The sequence below is a fragment of the Dasypus novemcinctus genome, chromosome 21 (assembly GCF_030445035.2).
Source record: "Dasypus novemcinctus isolate mDasNov1 chromosome 21, mDasNov1.1.hap2, whole genome shotgun sequence".
In the NCBI taxonomy this organism is placed as follows: Eukaryota; Metazoa; Chordata; class Mammalia; order Cingulata; family Dasypodidae; genus Dasypus; species Dasypus novemcinctus.
Genome location: NC_080693.1, coordinates 58,234,766 through 58,249,916, shown reverse-complemented (window position 1 = coordinate 58,249,916; position 15,151 = coordinate 58,234,766). Strand labels below are relative to the sequence as shown.

Below are 15,151 nucleotides of genomic sequence, written 5' to 3'. Positions count from 1 at the left end.
TTGATATGAAATATGTAGAATAAGCAACTTCATTAGTTATCAGGGGCTAGAGGAAAGGGGGAATGGGGAATTATTATTTAATGAGTAAAGTGCTTCTGTTTGGGATGATGAAAAAGTTTTAATAAATGTTAAGATAGTGATGGTCACACAACACTGTAATGTAAAAGCAAGGAACTGAATACTTGAAAATGACTAAAATGGTAAATTTTATGTTATATATGTCTTACCACAGTAAAAAAGTTTAAGCTTAAAGAAAGACCAAACCCTTTTATCCCCAAACTTTAAAGTGTAAAAAAATGCCTACAGTTAGACAATAAAACTTAAATCTCTCAGTTTAGAAAAAAAAAATTTTCTTGTACAGCATATTTTAAAATAGTTTTGTTTTCTATTTAGGGAATGTGGAAAACGTCTATTTATAAGGTCTTTGGAAGCATACCCTGTTTGCAATCTGTGGTCTCTCATTATTTTGGGCTACAGATGTTCAGAGGTATTCCATGCTATTTGCATTTCCTATAAATCACTGTTGTCTGGCAGGGCCTTCTGTTATTCAACTTTCTGGCATCTTATCTAAAAATTGGTAGAGGAGCTTAAACATTATGTCTAATTCACTCACCTGCTTAAGTACTCATCTAAAACTTCCATAAAATTAGGAATTCATAAATAGCCTTGTTGTCTCAGTGTCATTAAATCCAACCACAATGAAGAGAGCTGCATATTGACAAGGTATCAGCTTAAAATCCTTATATTCAATGAAAGAGCATTGTTCACCGGATCCAGACAGCTCTTTATAACGTCTCTTTCCCGAAGTGTCTGCTTATTCATCTCCACGTGTTCATAGTACGTAGAAAGTGGGGTCTGTCCTTATTGATTCACTATGAGGGAAAATTTTATCTTTTTTTTTTTTCTTCTGGTCATATATAGCTCAAAATTTATGGCAAGAGTGGTTGTAAATGGAACCTGTGCGGCTCCTGGGGCAGCGGTCCTGGCGGCAGCTCTTCCTGGGGTCCTCCTCCCGCTTTCCCGCTCCCCATCCCTCGTTAGCTGCACCGTGCCGGCCTCCTGGGGGCAGCCATTTTGGCTTTCAGGAGGAGCACCGGCTTTTGTGGGGGGAGAATTCAGCAAAGGGCCGGCTCAAGCAGTTCCCCCAGAAGCATTCCCTCCCACACATGGTCTCTCCTCAAAATGCAGCTCAAAGGAGGCCTTGCCTGGAAGCCCTCCCCACTGCCCACCCATCTTCAGCTGCAGTGCGGGTCGTCCGGCCACGGCCTGCAGCCCTGCCTGTCCGCTGAGCTCCCAGGGTTCTGTGTATCCCTCAGGGTTTGCCCCCACCGGGCTGTGCGCGCCCAGAGCCAGGGTCATCTGCCTTCCGTCCCCTGCGCCGAGCGCAGTGTTTGACATGGGCACAACAGGTGTTTCTATATGGGTTAATGGAATAAAGACTGGGGGAAAAAAACCAGAAAACTTCAGGGAAGGGTCAGGACAGAAGTTTCTCTTGATAAATCAGAAAAGCCGGGGATGTGGGAACTGGTCGTCCAGGATGGAAAAATGATGAAAATGAGTCCGAAGGTAGAGGAGGTCTTCGGCATGCGCCTTCTCTCTAGTGGCTGGCTCCTGATAACTGGGCACTAAATAACTGTGGAGTAAATGAATGGACCCCCAGTGGGCAAGGTGGCCTCCTCCGGCAGCCCTCCAAGATTGGTGGACGTCCGTGGGGATGCAGAAGGACGTCAACCTCCCTCCCAGGAGCTGATACTCCCTTGAGGAGCAGCCCCTGGGTGCACGTCTGGCTCCGGGATGGGGCCGAGATAACCGGGATGGGGCCGAGATATCCGCAAAGCCCCTACAGGTTTCTCTTGCCTGTAGGAGTTTCCTTCCAGCCCCAAAGTCCTTGCTGCGCTCTACCCAGAGCGACTGGGGGACAGAGGAGGATGCGGGAGTCTTCCCCGACAGAGTCCAGGGTGTGGGTAACACACTAGCCCTGGGGACAGTGGGCGCCAAGAGACCTTTTCCGTGGGTGTCGGTAAACTCGCGGTGCCCCAGCTCAGGGACAGGGGAGCAAGGGACCAGATCCTCCTGGAGCCCTCCTCCCGCCGGTTGCCCGACCACCACATCTGGGCGGAAATCTCTCCCGCCCTTCCTCTTCCTCCCCGCCCCCATTCAGCCGGTGTGGGCAGAAGGCTGAAGCTGGGGTCACTTGGCGGCCAGTGTCCGCAGGTCTCCTGGTCGCCGGCCAGAGGGTGCAAACAGGCAGCTCGAGGCCCCGGAGGCCCTGCCCCCAGCTCCGGGTCCGCTTGAGCTGCGAGCCAGGAGGGAGAAGCAGGAGGCAGGAGCTCCGGCGCCGGCCGGAGACTCGTTTGCTAATTTCCTAACTCGAGCCACTCACTCCCAGCGCGCTTCACGGTGCTTCTGGCTGAATAATTGAGCTCTTGGAGGGATAGGCGCGGCGTCAACCCTAATAAATCGTGAATAACGAATAAACGAATCGACTGTCCTAATGAGCCTCACGGGCCGTCGCCGTAACGCAATATCGATTCGCTTCCCCAGCGCCGGCCTCAGCTGCTCCTCCCGGCTTTTCCAAGCTTCCCTCCTTGTTCTCCTCCCTCGGCCGGAGCCACTAGGGACCGGAGCCCGAGCGCTCGGTAAAGCCGGGGGCAACGGTCAGAGTCTGTTGGCACCCGGCGCCTTGGCGCTCGCCGGGCCGCTTCCGCCGCGGCCGCCAGGGAGGCGCACAAACCCGCGCAGAGCGCCCCGGGTGCGCAAGTGGCGCACGAGCGACAGACGCGCTAATCAGCGCCAGGCAGGAATAAAACGCGGGCGCCTCGTTTTCTAGCCCATCCTGGCCTCTCGCAGTTGGCCGGGTTATTGTGTCCCAGGCCCGGAGCCTGAATTTCCGTCCCTGGATGGCTTTCCATTCCTCTCCGTCCGAGTAAGCCGGGGGAGCCAATCTCCGCCACATCTAACGGAGCCCCCCGCCACGAGATCAACTCCCCCAGGCCGAGTGTGCGGGGGCGTCGTCCCCTGGTGCTCCGTGCAGGAAGAGGGGGGAACCCCGAGAGCGCCGGGCTCCTCCCCGGGGGCGCCCGGGTTGGGTCCCCGTGCGCTACGATCAAGAGCTAGCGATCCGGCGGCCGAGAGGGACACAGCGGGGTAGGAAGACAGATGCAGTTATTAATTTTAAGTGAGTGTCACTTGGAGTTAATGAAAATAACCCGGACGCGTGGCCGGGGGTGTCGCGTTCCCCTCCCGAGCGCAGTGCCCTGTGGTCGAGACCGAGGCGTGCAGGACTGCGGAACGAACCACATTTCAGCCCCGTCCTCAGTTCTCCATTTTTCAGGAGCCCCAGCTAGGGGCGGGTATCGCAGGGTCAGTTGAGGGGTGGGGTGGGGGGGTGGGCGATGCATATTTTGGGGGTTGTAATTGCAAAGGGCCACAGAGAAGAGTCATCCTCCAGTGGCAAAGGGTGGGTTGTTTGGGAAGGGAGGGGTGGTGTCCTGGTTTGGGGGGCCCCCCAGCACCGGCGGGGGGGGGCAGTCGCGCTAGTCTCTCCCTCTCCTCCTTCCCTCTCTGCAAACACCCTGAAGGAATGAGGTCACGTGGGTGAGTAGTGGGCGGGACCTACTCTTGTCTGGAGGAAAAAAAGCCATTTTGTCTCCCCCCTCAGCCCTAGTCCTTCCCCTCCCCCCTCCGTCCCCTCCCCTTTCCCTCCCACCCCAAGCCGCTTTCACAAACTCCTTTCTTACGCTAGGTTTCTCCCCTCCCGCCGCCGGAGCAAGCGACACGGCTGCGGCCCCCCTCCCCTCCCTTCCCTCCCTCCCTCCCATCCCCCCCTCCCCGAGACCCACCGGACCCCGAACCCAGGTAAGCGGACGCGGCCGCCCCCTTCCTCCCTTCTCCTACCCCCATAACCATCTGGGATGGGGGGGTGGTCTATCCTTTTTCACAAATCCCTGTGTGTGGGGGGGGAGATTGAGGCTGGCTGGCTTCTCGTCTCCTTTTGCCCCCCACCCCTATCCTAGTCCGCCTCGTCCGCCTTTCTTTCTCCCCTTTTTTCTCTCCCTTTTTCCCTTTCCTCCCTTCCAAGATGGCCGAAGTGGATTCCCCCCTTTTAACGATTTAGCGGCTCCCCTCGACCACCACCTCTTTGTGCAACAGCCCCCTGGGAGACTTTGCCCCTGAGGTAGCGAGGGATAGAGTCGGGACAGCCGGGAGGACTTTGGGGGTACGCCAGGCTTCCCCACGAGCCAAAGCAGCCCCTGATCTACCCAGTTACCCCTTTAGGTCTGGGGAGGGGTCGCTCTCTGCCTCTCCCGTGGGCACTGAGGCGTCGTGGACGCGCGAGGACTCGAGGCCAGGAGGAAGAGGACAGGCTGATGGCTGCGGGGCCGGGGGGTGGGCGCCCTCCCCTGCAGGGGTCTCGGCCCTCTCCTGCACCTCCCCCAGCCTGTCCCTTTCCCTCATCCCTATACTGGGCGCCCCGCCCCCTCCCCGGACCACCCCTGCGGAGTCTCTTTCTCCGGAACGCCCCTCCTTGGGCCCCGCCGAAAGTTTGGCTCTAGGGAAGGTGGAAGCAGCCACCGGGAAGCGGGGTCCCTGCCCCGGCCTCCTGGGGAAGTCAGGGCGGAGGGGGCAGAGTGGAGACGTGGGGAGTTTTATCGCGATATTTCCCCTCTCCAGCGGAGGTAGGAGGGGTCTGAGGGCCTGGCCCCTCTTCCACTGGGGAGCCCGGCCGCCCCCTCCCTCCCCAGGCTCTCCTGCTGCTAGCTCTGAGGGGGTGGGGCCCTGGGCAAGCAGACACCCACTATCCTAGCCACCCTATCTCCACGGGGGGCTCAGGCATACCTCTCCCCCTCCCCCACCGTCCCCATCTGCTCGGAACGACACTGGCTGGCTTGAGGGGGGGAAGGAGGACTGGGGGTGGTGAATTTGCCTATAAATATTGTGGTAGTGTTACCCCGTGCTTCCCCTTGTCTTTGTCTCTGAGAGTCGTGTGTGTCGTCCCCCCCCCCCCCACCTCAGCCTCTCGGGGCTTCCTGTCGCTGGGGGTGTCTCCTGGTTGTCTCTTGCTCTGTTTTGATGCTTCCTCTGGGCCTCTGGCAGTTTGTGTCTGTTCCTGAAGCGCATTCCTCTCCTTCCTCCCCTTCTCCACTCTGTTCCAAGGTGTCATTACTTGGAGAAGGAGCATAAAGCCAGCTTTGTTGCAGCTTTATGGTGGGGAGGTTTTCCCAGGGGTTCCTCTGGTTTGGAGTTGGGGGTTGAGGCTTTAGAGCTGCCTTTGGAATGAGGCGGGAAACAGACGCTAGGGGAGACCTGTGTGTAGCTAGGTGGGGTTCAAGGTGAAGTATTGAGGGTGGGCAGGAAGGGGGCTCTCTGCTTTCTGTGGTCTTGCCCCGGAGATCTTGGTTGATGGAGCCGTTGCCATGGGGATGTAGAGGGCCTCAACAGGAAGAGGTTCCGTCTTTGTACAGGTCAGATGGGGGGGTGGCTTTCCTGGTCAGAGGCCCATGCCAAGCCCCAGCCCCTGGGCTCCGGAGCAGAGGCTGGGGGCAGTGCTGGTCTTGTGCTGAAAGGCTTATGTTACAGTTCACCCTGGGTGGACCTGGGAGGCACAAAAGGTTAGTGTGTCCGCGCAGCTCTGGCTGCAGGCAGGATGTCAGGCTTCGTGCTTCTGCCTGGGGTGGGTGCGGACGGCTTGTGCATCTGGCAAGTATGGGCCTGGCTGAGGTGATAGGGTGTGTCTGCTGCCCCAGTGTGTCTGTGTGTCTGGTCCAGTGTCTCTCTGGCTGTGTGTGTATGTGTGCATGTATGTGTGTGTGTAGTGTCAATTTGGCCTGTGTCTTGTGCATTTGAGAGAGATGGATGGGGTGTGTCTGGCAGTGTATAGCTCTGTGTATATTTTGTTTTTCTTGTCTTTGTTTGATCTTAGGGAGCTAAGAAGTGGGAAGGGAGGGAGGGTGGAGTGAGCCCAGCTAGAGACAGAGAACTTTTTTGGTGCTGGGGTGGGGGTGGCAGTGTCCCAAGATCAAGGATCAGGGTTGAGAGAGTGACAGTATCCAAGAGGCAGACCCTCTTGTCCCACTCTACACAAGTTCACAGGACTCGTGCTGTTGGACCCACACAGCAGGTTAAGGAATGGAGTTCTGGAACCCGGAGTATGAATCTTGACGCTACCCTCTGGCTCAATGTGTTGCTGCCGAGAAGCTGCTGCCATTCTGGGAGCCTCGGTGTCCCCATCTAGTACCTTGGGATGGGGTGAGGTGATTAGCCTCCATCCCCTCTTCCAACTTTAAGGCAAGAAAATGTGCTTATGGTGACATTTTGGTCAGACTTTGATCCCCTTCTGGCAGGATCACGGAGCCATCTTCCTGCCCACCCCTCACTTCCAAGTAACTACCTTTCCACCTGCCTGGATGGAGTTTGATGAGGTTTATTGGTTCCTTAGATGACTGGGGAGCCTGGCCTGGGTGCTGGTATGGAAAGAGCATTGGAACTAGAGTCAGACAGTTTTTAGTTCCAAACCTACCACTGCTTTGCTATGTGAACTGAGGCAAGTCACTTGTCTCTGTATAATGACAAGATGGGACAAGATACTAGGTGTCGGAACATGGCCTTGAGTAACATTTTTCTAAGACCCAGAGAGTTTCTTATGAGGGAGTTGGAATAATTTCATTTGGAGGAGGGGCAGAGCAAAGAATTCTGTAACTGGGCATCATCCAAGTGAGTGAGCAAAGTGGCCTCTGGGTTATTAGAGACCAACTATTTCTGCAAGGGAAAATGGAGATGCTGAAGTGAGAGAGACCCAAATTGGGGGAGAGGGGGCTTCCAGAAAGGGACTGGTTAAAATAGAGAGTTGGGGAGTGGTCTCTGTTAGTGGTGGGCTTTGGGAATGAGAAAAACCAACTTCCAGGCTTGGGTTGGGTGCTGGCTGCTGGTCAAGCTCCTTTTCTGCCACTGGCTGGGACCCTGGGCCTCAGGCAGGAGCCACGTGGGCTGCCCAGAAACTGTCCTTGCAAAGACAGTGGATTGGAGGCAGAAGATGCTGAAGGGCTGGGCCCCAACTAGGGGAGGAATGGTTGTGTTGGGGGTGGGAGACAGTGCCCAAGTCTGATGTGGGGACACATTGGAGCTGATCTTCTGTAAAGCTCCCAAGTTCCACAGAGGCCACCTCCTGTTCACCTTCTTGGGCTCTGTATCTCCTCTTTTTCTCTCTTAAGCTTTTCTTATCTCCCAGCCTCTTCCTTAAAGTGATGACAGCTGGAGGTCCAGCCACCCATCACCGCTCTTCCCTCTCCAGCTCACAACACACCAGCCAGTTGCAGCTGGCTGGGGAACTGGGTGTCAGGAATATGGGGCCCTGAGGCCTCCTGGAGTGGGGGAGGGGGTGCTTGGGGGAGCAGTGCTCCTGTTTACAGTTGTTCTTGGCACCTGCTGGCAGGGCCCTGCAGGTAACCATGGCAATCAGGTGAGGAACCAATCAGTGCTTCTCCCCACCCCCAGCCCCAGAGGTAACAGTCTAGGCCCCTGGGGATGGGGGAGTGGGGGTGGGCGGCAGGGGGCTCATTTCTTAAAGAGGAGGAAGAGGAGCATTTCATCCAACAAGCACCGCAGTCTTCTTTCTCCTCACCCTGGCATCAGAAAGGGGCTTGAGGGATGGTCTTGGTCTGAAGTCTCATAGATATTCAGGGAAGCAAGGGGCACAGCTGTTTGCAATGGGGGGCTCCTCGGTGTCAAGGCTACAGTCTGGCTGGCTGGAACTGGCCCTGGGTGGGGGTGGGGAGGGTCTTACGAGCAAGTGTCTGTTTTGAAAACATAGCGAGTGTGTGAATGGGGCGGCTAAGGCAGTGTGAGGAGCCTACGTGTGTGTATGCGTGTGAGAGAGGGGAAGGTGTGCATTACTGAAACAACCTGGGCCAGCATTGTCAGAGCCTCACATGCTTTGTTGGAGGGTGTACATTTGGACAGAGACACACAACACACACACAGGACAAATGGCCTCACGAAGTGCCTTTGGAGGCCCCGGTGGCCCCTGCACACACGATAGATGTTACCTACTCTCAGAGAGACAGCTGCTTGGAGTTTGTTCTCCCCTTTCTCCTTTGGACAGTTGTAATAATATTTGGGCATCTTGCCAGGGACAAGGTTCCTATGGAAACGACCAAACAGTGGAGTAGCCGGCAAGCGTTCTGCGCAGTTGTGAAGGGGACCCATGCGGGGAGGCCCCCTGAGGCTGCCCTGGGTGGGGCGGAACACCTCTCCCTCCTCAGGCCACTGCGGATGCTCAGGGGCTCCGGGCACAGGGGCTCCGGACACGCTCCCGGGCTCGCTTGTCCCTCTTTGCCTTGCAACTTGGTGTCTCCCTCGCGTGCCCTTTGTGCGTCTCCGTCTCTTTCAGTCTCTGGCCAGGCTCCCTGTGCCTCTGTTTGCTGTTTGAGTCCTGGCCAAACTCATCCCAGGTCTCTATAGAAACTGCTGATCCTGGCTGTGAATTTCTTGTCCTAGAAAACCCAATGTGGATGCTTTAGAAAACTTTCTGGAAAGGAGGGCAGGGTGTGAGTATGTTGTAAAGGCACTTTGGGGGCTCAGCCGCCCTCCCAAGCCCGGCTCTAGGGCTTTTACTCTGGGGAAGAGGGAGGGAGGGGAGGAGGGGCCATCCCTTCTACGTGTAGATTTTATTTCTATACCAAAAAGTAAGCACATCAGCCAGTCCAGAGCTGGACTTTGACTTATGTCCTTAAACCCTCCCAGGGGCCTGGCTAGGAGCATGGGTGGGCTGGGGACAGACCTTTCTCACCAGCTTTGGCAGGCCTCCATGAGAGGCTGGGGCCTGTCACAGGCAGATCTGGGGCACACAGGTTGCAGAGGTGTCACCCGGGTGGGAGATGGTGGGAGGTTTCGGTGCCCGCATAGGGAGATTCCTATGTGTGCGTGAGAAGGGTGTGTGTGCTGGGAGGTCCAGCAGGAGGAGTTCCCGTGGAAGGGGCGGTGGCAGGCTTTTTCCCTGGGCTCCTTGACTGACTTTATCTGCAGAGTCCAGGGCTGGGCCTGGGGTGGGGCTTGAACTTCCTGCTGCCAACTTCAGGCGTGGAAGGAGTGGCCTCCTTATTCCCTGTCCGAGCTCCAGGCCTGGAATGTGAGTGGTCAGTGTTTGCTGGATTTCCAGGAGATGCCTCTGTTGGTCAAGCCTGTGTCCACTGGACCTGAGTGGGAGATGCTCGGGGGCTGGGCCAATGCAGGGCCAGCAGGACAAGTGATGGTCACCCCTTCACACTTAGGAACCCACAGTGTTTCCAGGGAAGCCTTCCTGGAGGAGGAATGGGTGGGGTGGAAGGAGGGTGGGATGGGGTGAAAGGACCAAGTCAAGGGTCTTTCACCCATGTAGAGGGGCTGAGGGGGAAGTGAAACTTTTTCCTTCTTTTATCTAAGTTTCCTCATAGCCCCCAGCACTTCTTCAGTGTTTGACCACTCGAGCGAATATGGATGGGTATCCATGAGATTTTTAAAAAGCCTTCTATTTTCCTGATTCTACACATCCTCCGGAGAGTTAGGTAGTACTTCTGTGGTCTAACCTCAATCATTCCTGCTGCTCCTAAGATGGAACCTGACCTTGTTCCTCAAGGTTGCATGAATCTCCAGAGCCCCCAACACCCAGTGACTACTTGGAAGGGGCCAGAAAGAACTAGCATGTCCATGCACTCTGTCCTATCTTGAAGGCAGAGAGGAAGAGATGTTGCTTGGGTGGGTACTGTTGGATCTCTGGGTTTCTGATTCCTGTTTCTTTTCCCAGGGCGACACTCCCCAGTCCCCTTGCTCCTCACCCGGGCATCATGCATCGGACGACACGGATCAAAATCACAGAGCTGAACCCTCACCTCATGTGTGCCCTCTGCGGGGGGTACTTCATCGATGCCACCACCATTGTGGAATGCCTGCATTCCTGTGAGTTGAGTGCAGGGCGTGTTTCTTGGGGCAGGTAGCCTCTGCCCTGGTTTTGGGGCACCGCCTGGAGAAGGCAGAAACACAAGCCCCTGTCCTGAAGAGCAGACTTGGGTCAGGTGTCTGGGGATTCCAGAGGGGCTGCCTGGAAGGGGAGCCTGGGAGGCTTCAGCCCAGGAGTTCATTTCAGAGATTTTCATCTGAAATCTTAGTTCTGTCCTTGAATCACTGTGGCTGAAACTCCATCTCCTGAAAAGGTAGGTACCCCTTGTCATTTGCACTGTGAACTTGGTGGCAAGGGGTCAAGGACCCAGGGAGGTGTCCCAAGAGGTGGCTCTTGCTTTTACTCCAGGAGGGGGACTTGGGACTCACCTTCTCTGTAGTACACGACACCAGCCTGAACACACACCCAAGAACTGTCCTTCTCCGGGGATGAGTGAGGGCTAGCTGTGACTGGTGCAAAAACAGTTATCACTGTGTTGGGCTTTTGAACAGGCTTGAACTGTGGGGACCAGGTGGAGAAGAAGGGATAACTGAATCCCACCAGAGGGCTGGTCCTGGGTTGGGAAGGGGGAACTGACTCTTTTCTCTCTCTCCACAACCCCCAAGTCTGCAAAACCTGCATTGTACGTTACCTGGAGACCAACAAATACTGCCCCATGTGTGATGTACAGGTCCACAAAACCAGACCGTTGCTGAGCATCAGGTGAGCCTGGCACTGCCCCTCTTGCCTGTGCTGATTTTCTGGGTCTGCTGGGTGCTTCCCGCTGTACCCCTCCTCCCCTCCTTGCTTCCTGGAGCTGAGGTGGCAGGTGTGGGAGAAGCGTGGGCATGGACCCAGCCAGGCCCCTGCCCTCCTCCTGGGTTGCGTCCAACTTGAAGGGTGAGAAATACTGGACTTAGTCCAGGCCAGACCCACAGGAGTCCCATTGCTTGGGCCCCTTGTCTAAAGAAGGGAGGTGGGGGTGGGGGATCTGGCTGGGAGATCAGAGTGAGGTGGCTGCTAACAGGCTCCTGCACATTTTTTTTTCCAGATCTGACAAAACCCTCCAAGACATTGTCTACAAATTGGTTCCTGGACTTTTTAAAGGTATCTGCCCAGCCTTCCTCCTCCTGCCCACCCCGCCCCATTTCCCAGCCTGCTTCCCTCTTCACCTGCTTCCCTCTTCCAGATGAGATGAAACGGCGACGGGATTTCTATGCAGCGTATCCCCTGACAGAGGGTGAGCGTGCTCATGGGCCTGGGCCTGTGTGGGTGTGTGCTGCTGCCCCCAGACACAGGGCTGGATGTTCCGTGCTGGGCCCCTCCCCTGGCCCTCTGACTCTTTGCCGTGCCTCCTCCCCGCTCCACCCTGCCAGCCCACAGGACTGCTGGGTTCCCACTCTAGGCCAACCCCTTGAGCTCTCTCCTTCCACAGTCCCCAATGGCTCCAACGAGGATCGCGGCGAGGTCCTGGAGCAGGAGAAGGGGGCCTTGAGTGACGATGAGATTGTCAGCCTCTCTATCGAGTTCTACGAGGGTGTCAGGCAAGTCTGGCCCAGGCCGGGCCCTTTTGGGCTCCTAGGCTGGGTTGTCCCCCTCTCCCACCCTGGGGAGAAAGGATGTCTCTGGGGGGGCCCTCTGGATGTGTGGTTATGAGGGGAGTCCTCCCTCCCCCAGGGTCTCCCTAGCTTCATTCTTTACCCTCCTCCCCCTGCCAGGGACCGGGAGGAGAAGAAGGGCCCCTTGGAAAATGGGGATGGGGACAAAGAGAAGGTGAGTGCCAGGGCCTGCCTACTAGTGGGATGTGGGCTGGGAAGAAGTGGTTGGGTGGATCCACCCCACGGGTGCCTCTCCCCTAGCAGACAGGGGTGCGTTTCCTGCGATGCCCTGCCGCCATGACAGTCATGCATCTCGCCAAGTTTCTCCGCAACAAGATGGATGTGCCCAGCAAGTACAAGGTGAGCCCCTGGCCTCTGTGCTCTTTCAGAAATGAGTGTGGGGAGTAGATGTAGCTCACATGGTTGAGCGCCTGCTTCCCATGTATAAGGTCCAGGGCTCAATCCCTAGTACCTCATAAAAACAAAACAAACCAAAAAAAAACGTCTCTCATTGGGGAGCAGATGTAACTCAGTGATTGAGCGCCTGCTTCACATATACGAGGTCCTGGGTCCAGTCCCCAGTACCTCCTGAAAAAAAAAGAAAAGAAAAGATGCAGATTTTGATTCTGGAGGACTGGGGCAGGGCCCACATTTCTGCATTCCACCTGGCTCCCAGGTATGCTATTGCTGTACCTGGAGTCATGAAGATCTAGAACAGTGGGTCCCAAACCTTGCTGCATGTTAGAATCAACTGACAGCTTTAAAACTCCAGGTGCCCAGTCCTCACGCTATACCAATTAAATCAGAAACTCGGGTTGAGATCCAAGCATCAGTATTTTTCTTGTAAGCTCCAGAAGTGAGAACCAGTTCTCCAGAGCTCCTTCTCTCCTTGGGCCTTTTCTTGGCACATTTGCTCCTGACCAGATGTACAAGGGTCCAAAACCAGTGTGTGGCTGGCTTGGGGGGTGGAGATTGCTAACAATGTGGATCGCTTCCCTGGATTCCTTCCCACCTGGCATCCAGGAGTCAGGACTTATAGAGGAGCAGCTCTGATAGGGAAGTCAATCCCCAGTGAAACCCCTGAGGAATGAGGGACCGCCTGTCTGTCCACCCCCCCACCTCCACTGCCCCACTCCTTACCCTAAGACTCCCAACCTCCAACCTCTTTGCCAAGCGGCCGGGGTCACGGTGCCCTCCCTCCCTCCCCCAGGTGGAGGTTCTCTATGAGGACGAGCCACTGAAGGAATACTACACACTCATGGATATCGCCTACATCTACCCTTGGCGGCGGGTGAGCCCAATGGGGCAGGGCGGCGGGGGGGGACCCCTGCAAGGGAGGCACAGGTCTATGGCCACAGGATCCCCCTGGTGCTAATCGCAGACAGCCCCTCTTGTCCCGAGAGGGTGTGATGTGCCACACGTCAGTCTCTGGGCCATCTCTCCCTGATGACCTCCACACATGCAGAAGGCAGAAAGATCCTTTGGCCGATTACGTACCCCGATTGGGGGTCATCAGATAGGGTCACGAGGCTGAGAGGAGTAAACGCTGCTTTCTGCTTTGCTGCCTTCCTCACCGTAGCTCTTTTGTCTTTAACTTTGAAAAGTTTGGATCTTTTTCCTCCTGCCTCCTTTTTTTTTCCCTCACCTACTTGTCTTTCCCTTTCCTCCTGCCTCTCGAGCCTTGGTGGCCTCGCGCCCTGTTCTATTTATGTCCCTCTGTCTCTGGCTTTGCTGGCATCCACCTGCGACGCTCTGTGGTCCCGTCTTCCCTTTTTTCTTGGGGTGCTCTGGGGTGAAGTGGGCGGCTGCCGCGTTACCCCCTTCTCCTGACACCCTCCCCTTCCCTTGCCTCTGTGCAGAACGGCCCCCTCCCCCTCAAGTACCGCGTCCAGCCGGCCTGCAAGCGGCTCACCTTGCCCAGCGCACCCACACCCTCAGAGGGCACCAACACCAGCGGGGCGTCCGAGTGTGAGTCAGTCAGCGACAAGGCTCCCAGTCCTGCCACCCTGCCGGCCACCTCCTCCTCCCTGCCCAGCCCAGCCACCCCCTCCCATGGCTCTCCCAGCTCCCACGGGCCCCCGGCCACCCACCCGACCTCCCCAGCCCCCCCTTCGACAGCCGGTGGGGCCACCACAGCTGCCAACGGGGGTACCTCGAACTGCCTGCAGACACCATCCTCCACCAGCAGGGGGCGCAAGATGACTGTCAACGGAAACCCCGTGCCCCCTTTAACTTGAGGAAAGGGACCCTCCCTCTCTTCCAGCCCTGCCTCTCCATCCCTCTACTTTTTCTGGGCTCTTTTTCCACCTCTTCTACTTTCTCTAGCTCCTCCCACCTTAGGGGTGGGGGGTGGGTTTTATAAATAAATCTATATATATATGTACATAGGAAAAACCAAATATACATACTTATTTTCTATGGACCAACCAGATTAATTTAAATGCCACAGGAAACAAACCGTATGTGTGTGTATGTGTGTGGGGTGGGGTGTTCATTTTTAGGGGTCTTGTGTAGTTACTTAAGCTCTCTTTTTGGGCATACCTGGAGGGGGACTGGAGGGGCTGAGTAAAAGTCTGCTCTCTCTTTCGCTGTTTCCCGAGGCAGATCGGGTCTGGGAGCACACCAGCCCCAGAGCTCTAGGCACAACTCTAACCGGATGTGCATCAGGGTGCATCCCACTTCTCTACCCATCCTGGCTGCTGTCCTGCCCCTGACCAGTGTGCCCCCCTTCCCCCTACATTGTTGAATGTCCAGAGATTTGCTAAGACAGTGCCTTTTACAAATGCATTTATCCCTGGTTCTGAGGAGCGAAGGGGCTGTGGAGAGAGCATCTCCCTCACCTCCTCCTGGCGGTGGAAACTTTGTGCAAAGATTAGATAGTTCTGCCTTTTTTTCCCCCTTCCCTGTGTGTGTGGCCTTTGGATCATTTATCGAAGAAAAGATTCAGGCCGCAGGAGGTCTCAGCCCTTGAAATTCCACTGTGGCTTTAGCATTATGAATGGCTGCACCCCTTCCTGCCCCCTGCCCTCACCAGCGAGGCTGGTGGGGAGGACTCCCTGGGGAGGACTCCCGTGGGGGCCTGGAGTGGTGGGGGGCAGGGCTAACCTCAGAAGCACAGACCCCGTATTTTTCCAAAGGCAAACAGCCCTCCAGCCCCTCCACCTCCCCACCCCCAGCTGAGGCAGAGTCAGGAGGGACAGAGGCATCTAAAAGCACAAGAAGACAGAAACCTGTAAGCTCTAACCCCAGCTCCATCCCGAGGAATTAACAGACCCCAGCAGATTCCTGCCCAGTGTATACAGCTTGGGAGGAGGTGAGGAGGGAGACGCTAGACTCTTCTCAGCACCTGGGTGTGTGGGGTGGGAGTCCCCACGGGTGTGTCTGTGTTTGCACCTTGTCCTGTGTCTGAGGTCCTGTGCTGTGTCCTCCTGCCCTGGGACCTGTATATCTCTTGGCTTTGTAATAAATGCTGCATATTCTCCCGAGCCTGAAGTTCTTTGGGGTAGAGGGGAGGGAGAAGCAGTGGGGGGACCCTATATGGGATGAATCTGAACTGCCCTCTCCCAGTGGCTGGCCAGGTCCCCTCAGCCTGCACTCAGGTGAAAGTTGAGCAGGGGGAGGACAGGCACCTCCCCAGTGA

The 15,151-nt window shown here is 56.2% G+C and overlaps 1 protein-coding gene across 4 annotated transcripts; it reads left to right on the top strand.

The window, feature by feature from the left end:
• The first annotated feature begins 3,652 nt into the window (after positions 1-3,652).
• PCGF2 (polycomb group ring finger 2) lies at positions 3,653-14,990 on the top strand. Of its 4 annotated transcripts, XM_058284145.2 has the most exons (11): positions 5,014-5,612; positions 9,782-9,933; positions 10,540-10,636; positions 10,965-11,020; positions 11,103-11,153; positions 11,349-11,457; positions 11,632-11,686; positions 11,773-11,871; positions 12,722-12,802; positions 13,371-13,479; positions 14,649-14,990. In XM_058284145.2, exons 1-11 carry the CDS (start codon positions 5,404-5,406, stop codon positions 14,777-14,779), a joined length of 1,149 nt encoding a protein of 382 aa, XP_058140128.1. In that variant the 5' UTR covers positions 5,014-5,403; the 3' UTR covers positions 14,780-14,990. The 4 variants fall into 4 exon arrangements, with proteins under 4 accessions (XP_058140129.1, XP_058140128.1, XP_058140126.1 ...); XM_058284146.2 differs by lacking the exon at positions 5,014-5,612 and adding an exon at positions 3,653-3,858 and having other exon boundaries at positions 13,371-14,990; XM_058284143.2 differs by having other exon boundaries at positions 5,017-5,612; positions 13,371-14,990.
• Positions 14,991-15,151: the final 161 nt, after the last annotated feature.